General features: G+C 41.1%; 1 protein-coding gene across 1 annotated transcript in view; it reads left to right on the top strand.

Moving 5' to 3' along the window:
• LOC125546571 (glyceraldehyde-3-phosphate dehydrogenase 1, cytosolic-like) overlaps positions 1 to 17,308 on the top strand; it is a 56,567-nt gene that overhangs the window by 38,662 nt on the left and 597 nt on the right. Inside the window, exons 3-9 of the mRNA XM_087514699.1 lie at positions 15,249 to 15,640; positions 15,719 to 15,892; positions 15,977 to 16,038; positions 16,129 to 16,228; positions 16,434 to 16,580; positions 16,668 to 16,748; positions 16,853 to 16,995. Of these exons, the coding sequence (XP_087370825.1) occupies positions 15,249 to 15,640; positions 15,719 to 15,892; positions 15,977 to 16,038; positions 16,129 to 16,228; positions 16,434 to 16,580; positions 16,668 to 16,748; positions 16,853 to 16,995 (1,099 nt within the window). The remainder of the gene's footprint in view (positions 1 to 15,248; positions 15,641 to 15,718; positions 15,893 to 15,976; positions 16,039 to 16,128; positions 16,229 to 16,433; positions 16,581 to 16,667; positions 16,749 to 16,852; positions 16,996 to 17,308) is intronic.

Below are 17,308 nucleotides of genomic sequence, written 5' to 3'. Positions count from 1 at the left end.
CAGTATGCAATGTTGAATAATAATTTTAGTGATTTGCTATAGTAGAGTATGATAAGGTTTTGGCAATGGTTTATACTAACTTATCTCACGAGTCCTTGTTGGGTTTTGTGTGGATGAAGCTTTTGAGATTTAGGGAGACCGTGATATGAGAGGAATTAAGGAGACACAAAATATCAACTTGGGGATGCCCAAGGCATCCCAAGATAATATTTCAAGAAGTCTCAAGCGTCTAAGCTTGGGGATGCCCCGGTTGGCATCCCACCTTTCTTCTTCAACAACTATCGGTTAGTATCGGTTGATCCTAAGTTTTTGCTTTTTCACATGATGTTTGCTATTCTTAGATGTAATTTTATTTTGCTTTGCTTGCTGTTTGAATAGAATACCAAGATCTGAAATTATTAAATGTTAGAGAGTCTTCACATAGTTGCATAATCATTCAACTACTCATTGATCTTCACTTATATCTTTCGGAGTTGTTTGTCATTGCTCTAGTGCTTCACTTATATCCTTTTAGATCATGGTGGTGGTTTTATTTTGTAGAAATAGATGAACTCTCATGCTTCACTTATATTATTTTGAGAGTCTTAAATAGCATGGTAATTTTCTTAAAACCCTAATATGCTAGGTATTCAAGATTAGTAAAATTTTCTTATGAGTGTGTTTAATACTAAGAGATGTTTGATGATCGATGATTGTTTTGAGATATGGACATAATAATATCAAAGTCGTGCTAGTTGAGTAGTTGTGAATTTGAGAAATGCTTGTGTTGAAGTTTGCAAGTCCCGTAGCATGCACGTATGGTAAACATTGTGTAACAAATTTGAAACATGAGGTGTTATTTGATTGTCCTCCTTATGAGTGGCGGTAGGGGACGATTTATGGTCTTTTCCTACCAATCTATCCCCCTATGAGCATGCGCGTAGTGCCGAGGTTTTTGATGACTTGTAGATTTTTGCAATAAGTATGTGAGTTCTTTATGACTAATGTTGAGTCCATGGATTATACGCACTCTCACCCTTCCATCCTTGCTAGCCTCTTCGGTACCGTGCATTGCCCTTTCTCACATTGAGAGTTGGTGCAAACTTTGCCGGTGCATCCAAACCCCATGATATGGTACGCTCTTTCACACATAAACCTCCTTATATCTTCCTCAAAACAGCCACCATACCTACCTATTATGGCATTTCCATAGCCATTCCGAGATATATTGCCATGCAACTTTCCATCATTCCGTTCATCATGACACATTCACCATTGTCATATTGCTTAGCATGATCATGTAGTTGACATAGTATTTGTGGAAAATCCACCTCTCATAATTCTTTCATACATGTCACTCATGCATCATCGCAATCCCGGTACGCCGCCGGAGGCATTCATATAGAGTCATCTTTGTTCTAGTATCGAGTTGTAATCATTGAGTTGTAAATAAATAGAAGTGTGATGATCATCATTATTAGAGCATTGTCCCAAGTGAGGAATAAAAAAAAGAGGAAGGCCATAAAAAAAGAGAAGGCCCAAAAAAAAGAGAAAGGCCATAAAAAAAGAGAAGGCCCAAAAAATGAGAGAAAAAGAGAGAAGGGACAATGTTACTATCCTTTTACCACACTTGTGCTTCAAAGTAGCACCATGATCTTCATAGTAGAGAGTCTCTCATGTTATCACTTTCATATACTAGTGGGAATTTTTCATTATAGAACTTGGCTTGTATATTGCAACAATGGGCCTCCTCAAGTGCCCTAGGTCTTCGTGAGCAAGCAAGTTGGATGCACACCCACTAGTTTCTTTTATTGAGCTTTCATACATTTATAGCTCTAGTGCATCCGTTGCATGGCAATCCCTACTCCTTGCATTAACATCAATCGGTGGGCATCTCCATAGCCCATTGATTAGCCTCGTCGATGTGAGACTTTCTCCTTTTTGTCTTCTCCACATAACCCCCCTCATTATATTCTATTCCACCCATAGTGCTATATCCATGGCTCGCGCTCATGTATTGCGTGAAAGTTTATGAGTTTGAGCTTGCTAAAGTATGAAACAATTGCTTGGCTTGTCATCGGGGTTGTGCATGATGAGAGCATTCTTGTGTGACGAAAATGAAACATGACTAAACTATATGATTTTGTAGGGATGAACTTTCTTTGGCCATGTTATTTTGAGAAGACATAATTGCTTAGTTAGTATGCTTGAAGTATTATCATTTTTATGTCAATATGAACTTTTTGTCTTGAATCTTTCGGATCTGAATATTCATACCACAATTAAAAAGAATTGCATTGAAATTATGCCAACTAGCATTCCACATCAAAAATTCTTTCTTTTACCATTTACCTACTCGAGGACAAGCAGGAATTAAGCTTCGGGATGCTGATACGTCTCCAACATATCTATAATTTTTGATTGCTCCATGCTATATTATCTACTGTTTTGAATGTTTATGGGCTTTATTATACACTTTTATATCATTTTTGGGACTAACCTATTAACCCAGAGCCCAGTGCCAGTTTCTGTTTTTACCCTGTTTTAGGGTTTCGAAGAAAAGGAAAACCAAACAGAGTCCAATTGACCTGAAACTTCACGGAACTCATTTTTGGAAGGAAAGAAGCCCAGAAGACTTGGAGTGCACGGCAGGGGATCTAGGTCACGAGGCAGGGGGCGCGCCCTCCACCCTCGTGAGCCCCTCGTGGCCCCCCTGACGTACTTCTTCCACCTATATATCTCCATATACCATAAAAACATCTGTGAGCACAATAGATCGGGAGTTCCGCCGCCAGAAGCCTCCGTAGCCACCGAAAGCCAATCTAGACCCGTTCCGGCACTCTGCCGAAGGGGGAAATGCCTCTCCGGTGGCCATCTTCATCATCCCGGTGCTCTCCATGACGAGGAGGGAGTAGTTCTCCCTCGGGACTGAGGGTGTGTACCAGTAGCTATGTGTTTGATCTCTCTCTCTCTCATGTTCTTGATTTGGCACGATCTTGATGTATCGCGAGCTTTGCTATTATATTTGGATCATATGATGTTTTATCCCCCCTCTACTCTCCTGTAATGGATTGAGTTTCCCCTTTGAAGTTATCTTATCGGACTGAGTCTTTAAAGATTTGAGAACACTTGATGTATGTCTTGCCGTGCGTATCTGTGATGACAATGGGATACCACGTGATTCACTTGATGTATGTTTTGCTGATCAACTTGCGGGTTTCTCCCATGAACCTATGCATAGGGGTTGGCACACGTTTTCGTCGTGATTCTCCGGTAGAACTTTGGGGCACTCTTTGAGGTCCTTTGTGTTGGTTGAATAGATGAATCTGAGATTGTGTGCTTCATATCGTATAATCATACCCACGGATACTTGAGGTGACATTGGAGTATCTAGGTGACATTAGGGTTTTGATTGATTTGTTTCTTAAGGTGTTATTCTAGTACGAACTCTAGGGCTGTTTGTGACACTTATAGGAATAGCCCAACGGATTGATTGGAAAGAATAACTTTGAGGTGGTTTCGTACCCTACCATAATCTCTTCGTTCGTTCCGCTATTAGTGACTTTGGAGTGACACTTTGTTGCTTGTTGAGGGATAGTTATGTGATCCAATTATGTTAGTATTGTTGAGGGAACTTGCACTAGCGAAAGTATGAACCCTAGGCCTTGTTTCAACGCATTGCAATACCATTTACGCTCACTTTTATCATTAATTACCTTGCTGTTTTTATAATTTCAGATTACAAATACCTTTATCTATTATCCATATACCACTTGTATCACCATCTCTTCGCCGAACTAGTGCACCTATACAATTTACCATTGTATTGGATGTGTTGGGGACACAAGAGACTCTTTGTTATTTGGTTGCAGGGTTGCTCGAGAGAGACGATCTTCATCCTACACCTCCTACGGATTGATAAACCTTAGGTCATCCACTTGAGGGAAATTTTCTACTGTCCTACAAACCTCTGCACTTGGAGGCCCAACAACGTCTACAAGAAGAAGGTTGTGTAGTAGACATCAATCCTCGTGACCCACCTGTAAGGCGGTTGATGCCCTTCTTCGGCCGCAAGAAAGCTAATTTTCGGAAAAAAATCACAGCGAAGGTTTCATTCCAATCGGAGTTACGGATCTCCGGATATAAAAGAAACGGTGAAAGGGCAGCAGAAGAGAACGCGGAAACAGAGAGAGACAGATCCAATCTCGGAGGGGCTCTCTCCCCTCCCACGCAATGGAGGCCATGGACCAGAGGGGAAATCCTTCTCCCACCTAGGGAGGAGGTCAGGGAAGAAGAAGAAGGAGGGGGGCTCTCTCTCCCTCGCTTCCGGTGGCACCGGAGTGCCACCGGGGGCCATCATCATCACCGCAATCTTCACCAACAACTTCACCGCCATCATCACCAACTCTTCCCCCCTCTATGCAGCGGTGTAACCTCTCTCTTACCCGCTGTAATCTCTACTTAAACATGGTGCTCAACGCTATATATTATTTCCCAATGATGTATGGCTATCCTATGATGTTTGAGTAGATCCGTTTTGTCCTATGGGCTATTTGATGATCAAGATTGGTTTGAGTTGCATGTTTTATTATTGGTGCTATCCTATGGTGATCTCTGTGTCGCGCAAGCGTGAGGGATCCCCGCTGTAGGGTGTTGCAATACGTCCATGATTCGCTTATAGTGGGTTGCATGAGTGACTGAAACACTAACCCGAGTAAGGGGGTTGTTGCATATGGGATAAAGAGGACTTGATGCTTTAATGCTATGGTTGGGTTTTACCTTAATGATCTTTAGTAGTTGCGGATTCTTGCTAGAGTTCCAATCATAAGTGCATATGATCAAAGTAGAGAAAGTATGTTAGCTTATGCCTCTCCCTCAAATAAAATTGCAATAATGATAACCGGTCTAGTTATCGATTGCCTAGGGACAAATAACTTTCTCGTAACAAAAAGATCTTTACTAAAACTAACTTAGTTGTGTATTTATCTAAACAGCCCCTACTTTTTATTTACGTGCTCTTTATTATCTTGCAAACCTATCCAAAAACACCTACAAAGTACTTCTAGTTTCATACTTGTTCTAGGTAAAGCGAACATCAAGCGTGCGTAGAGTTGTATCGGTGGTCGATAGAACTTGAGGGAATATTTGTTTTGCCTTTAGCTCCTCGTTGGGTTCGACACTCTTACTTATTGAAAACTGTTGCGATCCCCTATACTTGTGGGTTATCAAGACCTTTTTCTGCCGCCGTTGCCGGGGAGCAATAGCGTGGGGTGAATATTCTCGTGTGTGCTTGTTTGCTTTATCACTAAGTAATTTTTATTTGCTGTTCTTAGTTGTTTTCTATCTTTAGTTATGGGTAGGAAATGCAAAATACCAAAAAAATTAGCTGTACCTACTGAACCAATGGTTGAAGAACCACTCAAAATCTATCACACTGCTGAAGCTTATTACTTGGATCATCTTCGATCACTATGTGCTCGTGCTGAAACCCCAACTAGCTTAGTTGAGGGAAAATATTTAGATGAGCATGCTTGTTATGTGCGACACCGTATATCTGAAAGAGGGAAACGTTTATTGGATCAAATTCATCGTTTGCAATGCTATGCTTGGAATTTATGTTATATATATATATATATATATATATGATTTTACTTGTTGTTCTGAAAACCCTAAGGTACACCTTCCCTACCAATGTGAGTTTATTGATAATGGAATCGTATCTTCGTATGCTAAGGGTGTTTATAGTTACTATGATGTTCAACAAATTGAAGAATTTGTTGCTTTTAAGGGTGCTTATGAAATTGCTTGTTTGATTGAAAAGTATGATGCTACTCTTTACCAATCTAAAATTTTTTCCCTACTTAAATATTGCGTTGATAATTATGCTTCTAATGCCTACGTTAAACCATATATTGAGGAATACTCCGCTGTCCAAGAAGAGACTAATATTTTGCATGAGTCTATGGAAGAAGAAATTGATGAAACTGTGAGCTCATTGGATGAAAAAGATGAGGAAGGGAATGAAGAACAGAAGGAGGAAGAGCGGATTGATCACCCGTGCCCACCTTCTAATGAGAGTAACTCTTCAACTCATACATTGTTTAATTCCCCGTCGTGCTTACCGAAGGATGATTGCTATGATGACTGTTATGATCCCTTGGATTCTTTTGAAATATCCCTTTTTGATGATGCTTGTGGCCAAGATGCCAATATGAATTATGCTTATGGAGATGAACTTGCTATAGTTCCTTATGTTAAACATGAAATTGTTGCTATTGCACCCACGCATGATAGTCCTATTATCTTTTTGAATTCTCCAGACTACACTATATCGGAGAAGTTTGCACTTATTAAGGATTATATTGATGGGTTGCCTTTTACCGTTGCACATGATGATTTTGATGAATATAATATGCATGTGCTTTCTGCTCCTACTTGCAATTATTATGAGAGAGGAACTATATCTCCACCTCTCTATGTTTCCAATATGATAAAATTGCAAGAAATTGTTTATACTATGCATTGGCCTTTACTATGTGTGCATGAATTGTTCTTTTATGACATGCCGATGCATAGGAAGAGAGTTAGACTTCCTAGTTACATGATATATGTTGCTTGGTTCTCACTACTAAATTACAAATCATTGTTAATTAAAATTGGCTTTGATATACCTTGGGATCTGGGTGGATTCATTACTTGAGCACTATATGCCTAGCTTAATGTCTTTAAAGAAAGCGCTGCCAGGGAGACAACCTGAAAGTTTTAGAGAGTCATTTATTTCTGTTGTGTGATTTTATAAAGTTTATAAATAAAAATAATGTGCCAAGGTTTGCCTTTAGGATGTTTACATTTGCTTGATGGTTTGTACGGTGCAGGACAGAAACTTTAGCTGTAGTGCGTGATTTTACATTTTTTGCTGGAACATCAAATGGTTCTGATTCTTTTTGCACTGTCTTCCTATACAAATTGTTTATTTTTACTAATTTTGGTAGAACTTTTCAAGTATCAGAAGTATGGTGAATGTTCAGATTATTACAGACTGTTCTGTTTTAGACAGATTCTGTTTTTGATGCATAGTTTGCTTGTTTTGATGAAATTATCAATTTATATTAGTGGATTAAGCCATGAAAAGCTATATTACAGTAGACACAATGCAAAAACAAAATATGAATTGGTTTGATACAGTACTTAGAGTAGTGATTTGCTTTATAATACTAACGGATCTTACCGAGTTTTCTGTTGAAGTTTTGTGTGGATGAAGTGTTCGATGATCGAGAAGGTCTCGATGTGAGAAGAAGGAAGAGAGGCAAGAGCTCAAGCTTGGGGATGCCCGAGGCACCCCAAGTAAATATTCAAGGAGACTCAAGCGTCTAAGCTTGGGGATGCCCCGGAAGGCATCCCCTCTTTCTTCAACAAGTATCGATATGTTTTCGGATTCGTTTCGTTCATGCGATATGTGCAATCTTGGAGCGTCTTTTGCATTTAGTTTTCATTTTTCTTTTATGCACCATGCTGGTATGATATAGTCCTTGGTTGATTTATAGAATGCTCATTGCACTTCACTTATATCTTTTGAGTATGGCTTTATAGAATACTTCATGTGCTTCACTTATATCATTTGAAGTTTGGATTGCCTGTTTCTCTTTACATAGACAACCGCCATTTGTAGAATTCTCTTTTGCTTCACTTATATTTGTTAGAGCATGGGCATAACTTTTGTAGAAAGAATTAAACTCTCTTGCTTCACTTATATCTATTTAGAGAGATGACAGGAACTGGTCATTCACATGGTTAGTCATAAAATCCTACATAGAACTTGTAGATCACTGGATATGATATGTTTGATTCCTTGCAATAGTTTTGCGATATAAAGATGGTGATATTAGATTCATGCTAGTGGGTAGTTGTGGATTGTAGAAATACTTGTGTTGAGGTTTGTGATTCCCGTAGCATGCACATATGGTGAACCGTTATGTAACGAAGTTGGAGCATGAGGTATTTATTGATTATCTTCCTTATGAGTGGCGGTCGGGGACGAGCGATGGTCTTTTCCTACCAATCTATCTCCCTAGGGGCATGCGTAGTAGTACTTTTCTTCGAGGGCTAATAAACTTTTGCAATAAGTATGTCAGTTCTTTATGACTAATGTTGAGTCCATGGATTATACGCACTCTCACCCTTCCATCATTGCTAGCCTCTCTAGTACCGCCCAACTTTCGCCGGTACCATAAACCCACCATATACCTTCCTCAAAACAGCCACCATACCTACCTATCATGGCATTTCCATAGCCATTCCGAGATATATTGCCATGCAACTTTCATCATCATCATATACGTGACTTGAGCATTCATTGTAATATTGCTTTGCATGATCGTAAGATAGCTAGCATGATGTTTTCATGGTTTGTCCGTTTTTTTATGTCATTGCTACGCTAGATCATTGCACATCCCGGTACACCGCCGGAGGCATTCATATAGAGTCATATCCTTGTTCTAGATATCGAGTTGTAATATTGAGTTGTAAGTAAATAAAAGTGTGATGATCATCATTATTAGAACATTGTCCCATGTGAGGTTATCAAAATAAAAGTGGCCAAAGAAGCCCAAAAAAAAGAAGAGAGAGAGGCCGAAGAAGCCTACAAAAAAACAAAAAAATGAGAGAAAAAGAGAGAAGGGGCAATGTTACTATCGTTTTACCACACTTGTGCTTCAAAGTAGCACCATGTTCTTCATATAGAGAGTCTCTTGAGCTATCACTTCCATATACTAGTGGGAATTTTCATTATAAGAACTTGGCTTGTATATTCCAACGATGGGCTTCCTCAAATGCCCTAGGTCTTCATGAGCAAGCCAGTTGGATGCACACCCACTTAGTTTCAGTTTGAGCTTTCATATACTTATAGCTCTAGTGCATCTGTTGCATGGAAATCCCTACTCACTCACATTGATATCTATTGATGGGCATCTCCATAGCCCGTTGATACACCTAGTTGATGTGAGACTATCTTCTCCTTTTTTGTCTTCTCCACCATCATATTCTATTCCACCTATAGTGCTATATCCATGGCTCACGCTCATGTATTGCGTGAGGGTTGAAAATGCTGAAGCGCGTTAAAAAGTATGAACCAATTGCTCGGCTTGTCATCGGGGTTGTGCATGATGTGAGTATTTTGTGTGAAGAAGATGGAGCATAGCCAGACTATATGATTTTGTAGGGATAACTTTCTTTGGCCTTGTTGTTTTCAAAAGACATGATTGCTTTATTAGTGGGCTTGAAGTATTATTGTTTTTATGTCAAAAGATAGACTATTGCTTTGAATCACTCGTACTTAATATTCATGCCATGAATAGATATGTGATCAAGATTATGCTAGGTAGCATTCCACATCAAAAATTATCTTTTTATCATTTACCTACTCGAGGACAAGCAGGAATTAAGCTTAGGATGCTGATACGTCTCCGTCGTATCTATAATTTTTTATTGTTCCATGCCAATATTCTACAACTTCCATATACTTTTTGGCAACTTTTTATACTATTTTTGGGAATAACATATTGATCCAGTGCCCAGTGCCAGTTCCTGTCTGTTGCGTGTTTTTCGTTTCGCAGAATATCCATATCAAATGGAGTCCAAACGGGATAAAAACAGACAGGGATACTTTTCGGAATATTTGGGAAATCTGGAAGAAAAATCAAAGTGAACCAGTGTCCGAGGTGGGCACGAGGTAGCCCCCCCCATAGGGCGCGCCCCTGACCCTCGTGACCCACCTGTAAGGCGGTTGACGCCCTTCTTCGACTGCAAGAAACCTAATTTTCGGGAAAAAAAATCACGGCGAAGGTTTCATTCCAATCAGAGTTACGGATCTCCGAATATAAAAGAAACGGTGAAAGGGCAGCAGAAGAGAACGCAGAAACAGAGAGAGACAGAGAGACAGATCCAATCTCGGAGGGGCTCATGCCCCTCCCACGCCATGGAGGCCATGGACCAGAGGGGAAACCCTTCTCCCACCTAGGGAGGAGGTCAGGGAAGAAGAAGAAGGAGGGGGGGCTCTCTCTCCCTCGCTTCCGGCGGCACCGGAGTGCCACCGGGGGCCATCATCATCACCGCAATCTTCACCAACAACTTCACCGCCATCATCACCAACTCTTCCCCCCTATATGCAGCGGTGTAACCTCTCTCTTACCCGTTGTAATCTCTACTTAAACATGGTGCTCAACGCTATATATTATTTCCCAATGATGTATGGCTATCCTATGATGTTTGAGTAGATCCGTTTTGTCCTATGGGCTATTTGATGATCAAGATTGGTTTGAGTTGCATGTTTTATTATTGGTGCTATCCTATGGTGCTCTCTGTGTCGCGGAAGCGTGAGGGATCCCCGCTGTAGGGTGTTGCAATACGTCCATGATTCGCTTATAGTGGGTTGCATGAGTGACTGAAACACAAACCCGAGTAAGGGGGTTGTTGCGTATGGGATAAAGAGGACTTGATGCTTTAATGCTATGGTTGGGTTTTACCTTAATGATCTTTAGTAGTTGCGGATGCTTGCTAGAGTTCCATTCATAAGTGCATATGATCCAAGTAGAGAAAGTATGTTAGCTTATGCCTCTCCCTCAAATAAAATTGCAATAATGATAACCGGTCTAGTTATCGATTGCCTAGGGACAAATAACTTTCTCGTAACAAAAAGATCTTTACTAAAACTAACTTAGTTGTGTATTTATCTAAACAGCCCCTACTTTTTATTTACGTGCTCTTTATTATCTTGCAAACCTATCCAAAAACACCTACAAAGTACTTCTAGTTTCATACTTGTTCTAGGTAAAGCAAACATCAAGCGTGCGTAGAGTTGTATCGGTGGTCGATAGAACTTGAGGGAATATTTGTTCTGCCTTTAGCTCCTCGTTGGGTTCGACACTCTTACTTATCAAAAACTGTTGCGAGCCCCTATACTAGTGGGTTATCAAGACCCACCGGTGCCCATCTTCTGCTATATGAAGTCTTTCGTCCGAAGAAAAATCATAAGCAAGCTTTCGGGACGATACTCCGCCGCCGCGAGGCGGAACCTTGGCGGAACTAATATAGGGCTCCGACAGAGCTGTTCTGCCGGGGACACTTCCCTCCGGGAGGGGGAAATCATCGCCATCATCATCACCAACGCTCCTCTCATCGGGAGAGGGCAATCTCCATCAACATCTTCACCAGCACCATCTCCTCTCAAACCCTAGTTCATCTCTTGTATCCAATTCTTGTCTCCAAGTCTGGAATTGGTACCTGTAGGTTGCTAGTAGTGTTGATTACTCCTTGTAGTTGATGCTAGTTGGTTTGTTTGGTGGAAGATCATATGTTCAGATCCTATATGCATATTAATACCCCTCTGATTATGAACATGAATATTCTTTGTGAGTAGTTACATTTGTTCCCGAGGACATGGGAGGAGTCTTGCTATTAGTAGTCATGTGAATTTGGTATTCGTTTGATATTTTGATGAGATGTATGTTGTCTATCCTCTAGTGGTGTTATGTGAATGTCGACTACATAACACCTCACCATTATTTTGGGCCTAGAGGAAGGCATTGGGAAGTAATAAGTAGATGATGGGTTGCTAGAGTGATAGAAGCTTAAACCCTAGTTTATGTGTTGCTTCGTAAGGGGTTGATTTGGATCCATATGTTTCATGCTATGGTTAGGTTTACCTTAATACTTTTGTTGTAGTTGCCGATGCTTGCAATAGAGGTTAATCATAAGTGGGATGCTTGTTCAAGTAAGGATAGCACCCAAGCACCGGTCCACCCACATATTAAATTATCAAAGTACCGAACGCGAATCATATGAACATGATGAAAACTAGCTTGACGATAATTCCCATGTGTCCTCGGGAGCGTTTTCCTTTATATAAGAGTTTGTCCATGCTTGTCCTTTGCTAAAAAAAGGATTGGGCCACCTTGCTGCACTTTATTTACTTTTGTTACTTGTTGCTCGTTACAAATTATCCTATCAGAAAACTATCTGTTACCTATTATTTCAGTGCTTGCAGAGAATACCTTGCTGAAAACCGCTTATCATTTCCTTCTGCTCCTCATTGGGTTCGACACTCTTACTTATCGAAAGGACTACGATAGATCCCCTATACTTGTGGTCATCACAAAACCAGCCATAGCCAGTTCAGGAAATTGCCTGCAATTAGGTTTTTGGATATGTTGGGTAATTAGGCATAATTTCCATGATTAATTCCGGAATATTAAACATGATGATTGCAACTACTAACACGTGAATCTCAAACATACTAGATGCACTAAACAACATAAACAGTAGCAACACAACATCGCAAAACATGAAACTGGCAAACATGTTTAACCAATGAACTGGGACACTGCAGTTAAACCGATCGTTCGTAGATGAGATAGTTGTTGGTGCAACGATGTTGTTGACGATGACGTTGGGGAAGAACGGTCGCAAAAGACGACATTGTATATGATGAAGAACAAGACCGCCCGACTTGGACGGTAGGCGAGTCGTGATGAAGATAGCGAGCAGTCGCGTGTGGTTCTTCCCAAAAACCTAATTCGCCCTCTCCCGTACAAGATCACAAAGCTGAGTGGTTCTGGAGACCTTCTCTCCCGTTCGCCGGTGCATGCCGTCGCTCGGGATGGAGTAGACTACGGCGGCGATGCAAGGAATGAGATGTGGCAAACCTAGATTGGTTTCGATGTGTGTTGCGGCGCCCGCAGAGTGTCCTTTTATAGCGGTTCAGAAAATCCTAACGGGACATAAAGACAAAAGTTGTCTCGGCTCAAGCCTTGAATTCACGTTACGCGATCACGACATGTCAAGCGAGTGGCGGAGGAGGAGTGTGTCGGGGTCACAATCCTGACAATGAGTACTAGGGGTACGAATAAGAGGGGCAGAGCCTAACTACGGCGCAAGTGTAACACTCGGTGTTTAACGAGTGGTGCAGATAAAAGCCCTACGTCTCGTGTCTTGAGGCTTGCTTTGATTTGGTGGGTATGGTTACAAAGATTGCTCGTGCCTGGCTGTGGAGTGTGGTGCGGCTTATATAGAGTGCGCCGCAGCCCCATGTCTCCCATGCCACCGAGGCATTTAATGATACTGAATGGGTTAGTTACTAGTATAATGAGCCTCTACTATGGCAGTTATAGGTAACAGTAGCTATGACTCTACTTAATGGACGACTTAGGATTCCTCGACCATTGCAGCTCCCACGACGCCCTCATTTCTTCTATGTTCGAGTGGTCGCCCATCAGCCAAGTAGCGTGTGGTCGTCTGAGTGCTATCGAGTTGTCCGAGTGGACTTCCTGATGTAAGCATCCAAATGTTGGCATGGTCCAGCGACCTACCTATGATGGCGATGGGCCCCATGTGGGTCCTGAATGATGGGTCCTTGACCCTACCTGTTTGGTTCGGCCAATTAGATTGATTTATCTTGCAATGGGAGAGGTGCTTTGTGATGGGTTCAATCTTGTGGTGCTCTATATCCCTGTGATAGAAAGGAAAAAGACATGTATTTGTATTATTGCCATTAAGGGTAAAACGAAGGGGTTTATTTATATTGATTGGGTTTACTTTGTTTACATCTTGTCATCTTGTTTAAGGCGTTACATTGTTTTATACTTGATACTGTAATGCGCGCGTCTTGTTTGTTGCTAATCAACCAGTGATTTGGGTGATTTTGGGTTGCTGTTAGTTTTCCTTCTGCAATTTAATGCTGTCAATTCTCTTTTCCGTTTGGTGGATCAAATCAACTAATCGCTTACAAATCCAGCACATACGCGTGCTTAATTTTACAGATTTGTTTGACTGACTTACTGAAATCTAGCTCCGTACGTGTCTGTTTCTTGGATGTGGATCAAGCTCCCTTTGTCCATGAGTTCTAGATTCTGGTTCACCATGTTTCGCTGATGAATGAATGCGTTAGAGCATGATCTGTTGCATTGGTGGCTAATGGAAGAATTAACAAGAAGTGCATCAGATTCTAGTCACTTAATTCTTGCCGTAATTCTTGATGTATACATTTTCTGATTTGTCAATCAGCTAGTTAGCTACAGTATACCTTGATCAGGGAAATCTTAACCTGTGGTTCTTGGATAGGTCCCTTTTTTAACCCTTTTTATCTGAATCCCAGGAAGAAGTAGATGAGCCTAGTTTATTTAACAGGCATGCTATCTTATTAAATCAGGGGAAAATTAATGCCTGGATAGCTGCTGTTTTCTTTGTCAGTGGATGTTCAGGGTGGACACGGCGATTTTGGTGATTTACGGTTGCTGTTAGTTTTGCTTCTGCAATTTTAATGCTGTCAATTCTCTTTCCCGTTTGGTGGATCAACTAATTGCTTACAAATCCAGCAGGCACGAATGCTTAATTGTACAGATTTGTTTGACTGACTTCCTGAAATCTAGCTCCGTATCTGTTTCAGGGAAAGTCGATGGTCAAAGAATTAACCTCTGATAGATCTCTTTTGTAACCCCTTTTTATTTGAATCCCAGGAAGAAGCAGATGAGCCTAGTACCTTGAACAGGCATGCTGTCATATTAAAATCAGAGGAAAGTTAATGCCTGGATAGCTGTTTTCTTTTATGAAGTCAGTGGATGTTGATCAAGTCCCCCTTTGTCAATGAGTTACTGATTCCCGTTAATTAGAAATAAGAGAAAGTTTTGCTATGTCGAACCGTGCCTGCTGTTAGGAAATAAGCTTATTGTTTCTTGCATCAGGGAAGAACTTCACCATCTTTCCTTGATGAATGAGTTATTGATTCCCGTTAGAAATAAGAGAAAGTTCTGTCGCATCAGGTGGCGTATTGTCAGGGTTCGACAACTAGGGCCTAATTGATGAATGAGCTAAGTGCATTATATTGGGTCCATTAACATGATTCTAATCAATTAATTCTTGCCTCAAGGTTAGGGCGAACATTCACTGTTTGCTCAATTTGCTAGTTAGAAACAGTATAACTTGATCATGGAAATTCGATGGTCAATTCGATAGCGAGGAATGCTTATTTATACTAATGTTGTTGAATTAATATTCGTTGAGCAAATCATGACCTGTGGTTCTGGGATATATTCCTTTTTGAACGATCCGAGGAAGAAGTAGATAAGCTTAGTTTCTTACTTTGTTATAAAGGCATGCTGTCTTCTTAAATCAGGGGATAAATTGTCTCCTCGATTGCTGTTGTAACCAGTCAGAAAATAATATTGTTTTATTCTTGCATTATGCTTAACCGACTCACTGCTGGAATTGGTGTGCATCAGCATTTGGGCATGTGCTGGACCCCTATGCCGTGTGCCCAGCTGACACGGTGTTCCCAGCGCTCCTGAGCTGCCCTGTGGCGCCTTCGCTGCAGGCACAGCTTCCCGACAAAGGTGCACCTGTGGACACGAGCCCGGTGTACGTCAAGGGGGATCCGTTTGCCAAGACGATGTACCAGGATAGTGAAGTCGGGCCCAGGAAGCGAAGCCGTGATGAGGAGGATATTATACCTGTGGCAGAGCTCAACAAGGTCATCAAGAACGTGGCGGAAACTGTTTTTGACGAGCAGCATAGGAATTTTGAGTACATGGACAGGGACTGGCTTACAAAGGGCGAGTATGAAACGTTGGAGTTCAGAAAGAAGGCTCACCCACCTCAGTTCTACGAAGTCAAGGTAGTTATCTGCTAGTCTCTTATTTCACCATCTTCTTCTCGTCTTACTGCTGCCGAATTCATTTGCGCGTCTTTGCAGAAATCAAAGCGTGGCGGACTTAAGCTCGGACCCCGACCTGGTAAAGCAACCAAACCGAGGATTGGGATCAATGGTTTGGGGCGGATCGGGAGACTTGTGGCCAGGCTTATTTTGCGCAGCAAGAACATGGAACTAGTCGTCGTTAACGACCCTTTTCTGAGCGCAGATGTCATTGTATGCCACCTTTATGTTTTTGTTCATAATTGAGTTACTATATTTGTTGTTTGACTTACTGTGCATCAATTGGTGAATTTGCAGGCTAGATCCCTAGAGGACATGCCTCCTGATTTATTCCCTCCCACCAAAGTTCTAGCTATTTCGTATGAATCTCCATTTTGTCACTAAATTCAGTTACATTTACAGGCCACCATTTCAAGTACTAAGCCCTAACACGTCGTTTCCAATCTTAGTGAGCCTGAAAAAATACCCTGGGGCCATCTCGGCGCAGACTACGTCGTGGAGAGCACTGGAATATTCACTGACACGGATACTGCCAGCTCTCACTTGATGGTATATACCACTGGTTTTTTTGTTAACTCGAAAGCTATATATTTACTTATTTAGCTGTTCAGCATGATCAAAACTGTAAACCAGTATAGTAGGGGCTGTTTCTTTTCTCAGGTTTTTATTGGGTTTAATAATCTCAAAGTTCGCGGATGTACATTTCCTATCTGTATCTCGAAGTAAAGAAACATGCATTTGTCTTGTGTGCTAGGGTGGCGCCAAGAAGGTTATCATCTGTGCTCTGAGCATTGAAGCTCCCACATTTGTTTACGGTGTCAACGAAAATATTTACACGCCATATATTGGCATCATCTCAATTGCTGATACCACTACAATTTGTCTTGCTCTGCTCGCCAAGGTTTACTAGTTTCATCCTCTGTTTAGCTGCTAGCTCTTTGCCTCAATTTGGTTTGTATAGTTGCTGATTACTTTGAATTTATTTTAGATCCTCCACACTAAATTTGTCATCAGAGAGTGCCATGTGACTATAACCGGACCATCCTCTAGTGCTGCAGAAATTGTCAGGGTAAGAATCAACATAGTATTTATGTGTTATTATCATCTTAAAAAAATTGATATTACAGTATCTGTTCAGCAGACGTCCTGATTGTTACATTTGGTAAACTGCAGGCACTCAGTTCCGCTATTCCTGATTTAGTCGACAGGTTCCATGTGACGGTGAACCATGATCCTCCGGTGAAACTGTCTTGTGTGGAAATGGCGGTTAGGCTTGACGAGTGTGCTGACTACGAGATGATCAAGGATTCTGTCAGGTAAGTTCAATGCTCAGTTGGCTGTCTAGTGACTTTTCCTGATCTGTTATCAAGTCATACTTGTGAATTCTCACCTGGAACTGCTATTTTCAACAAAGGATGGACATTTTTATCGGAATTTGGTAATTTGTGTACCCCTGGTAATGTGCAATTCTGTCAAGTTGCTAGTATCTCTGTTCCCAAGTACATTTTTTACTGAGAGGTATATTATAAATGTCTTCTGGAACTGGTGTTTTCGACAAAGGATCGGCATGTTTTTTGAAACTTTGGTAATTCCATGTACTCTTCGTCTTGTATGTATGAAAGATTGCAA

This window comes from Triticum urartu, chromosome 3A, assembly GCF_056163025.1.
Source record: "Triticum urartu cultivar PI428250 chromosome 3A, HENAU_Tu73, whole genome shotgun sequence".
NCBI lineage: Eukaryota > Viridiplantae > Streptophyta > Magnoliopsida > Poales > Poaceae > Triticum > Triticum urartu.
Note: the sequence above shows the minus strand (reverse complement) of the source record. Positions and strands in the feature narration are given on the sequence as shown.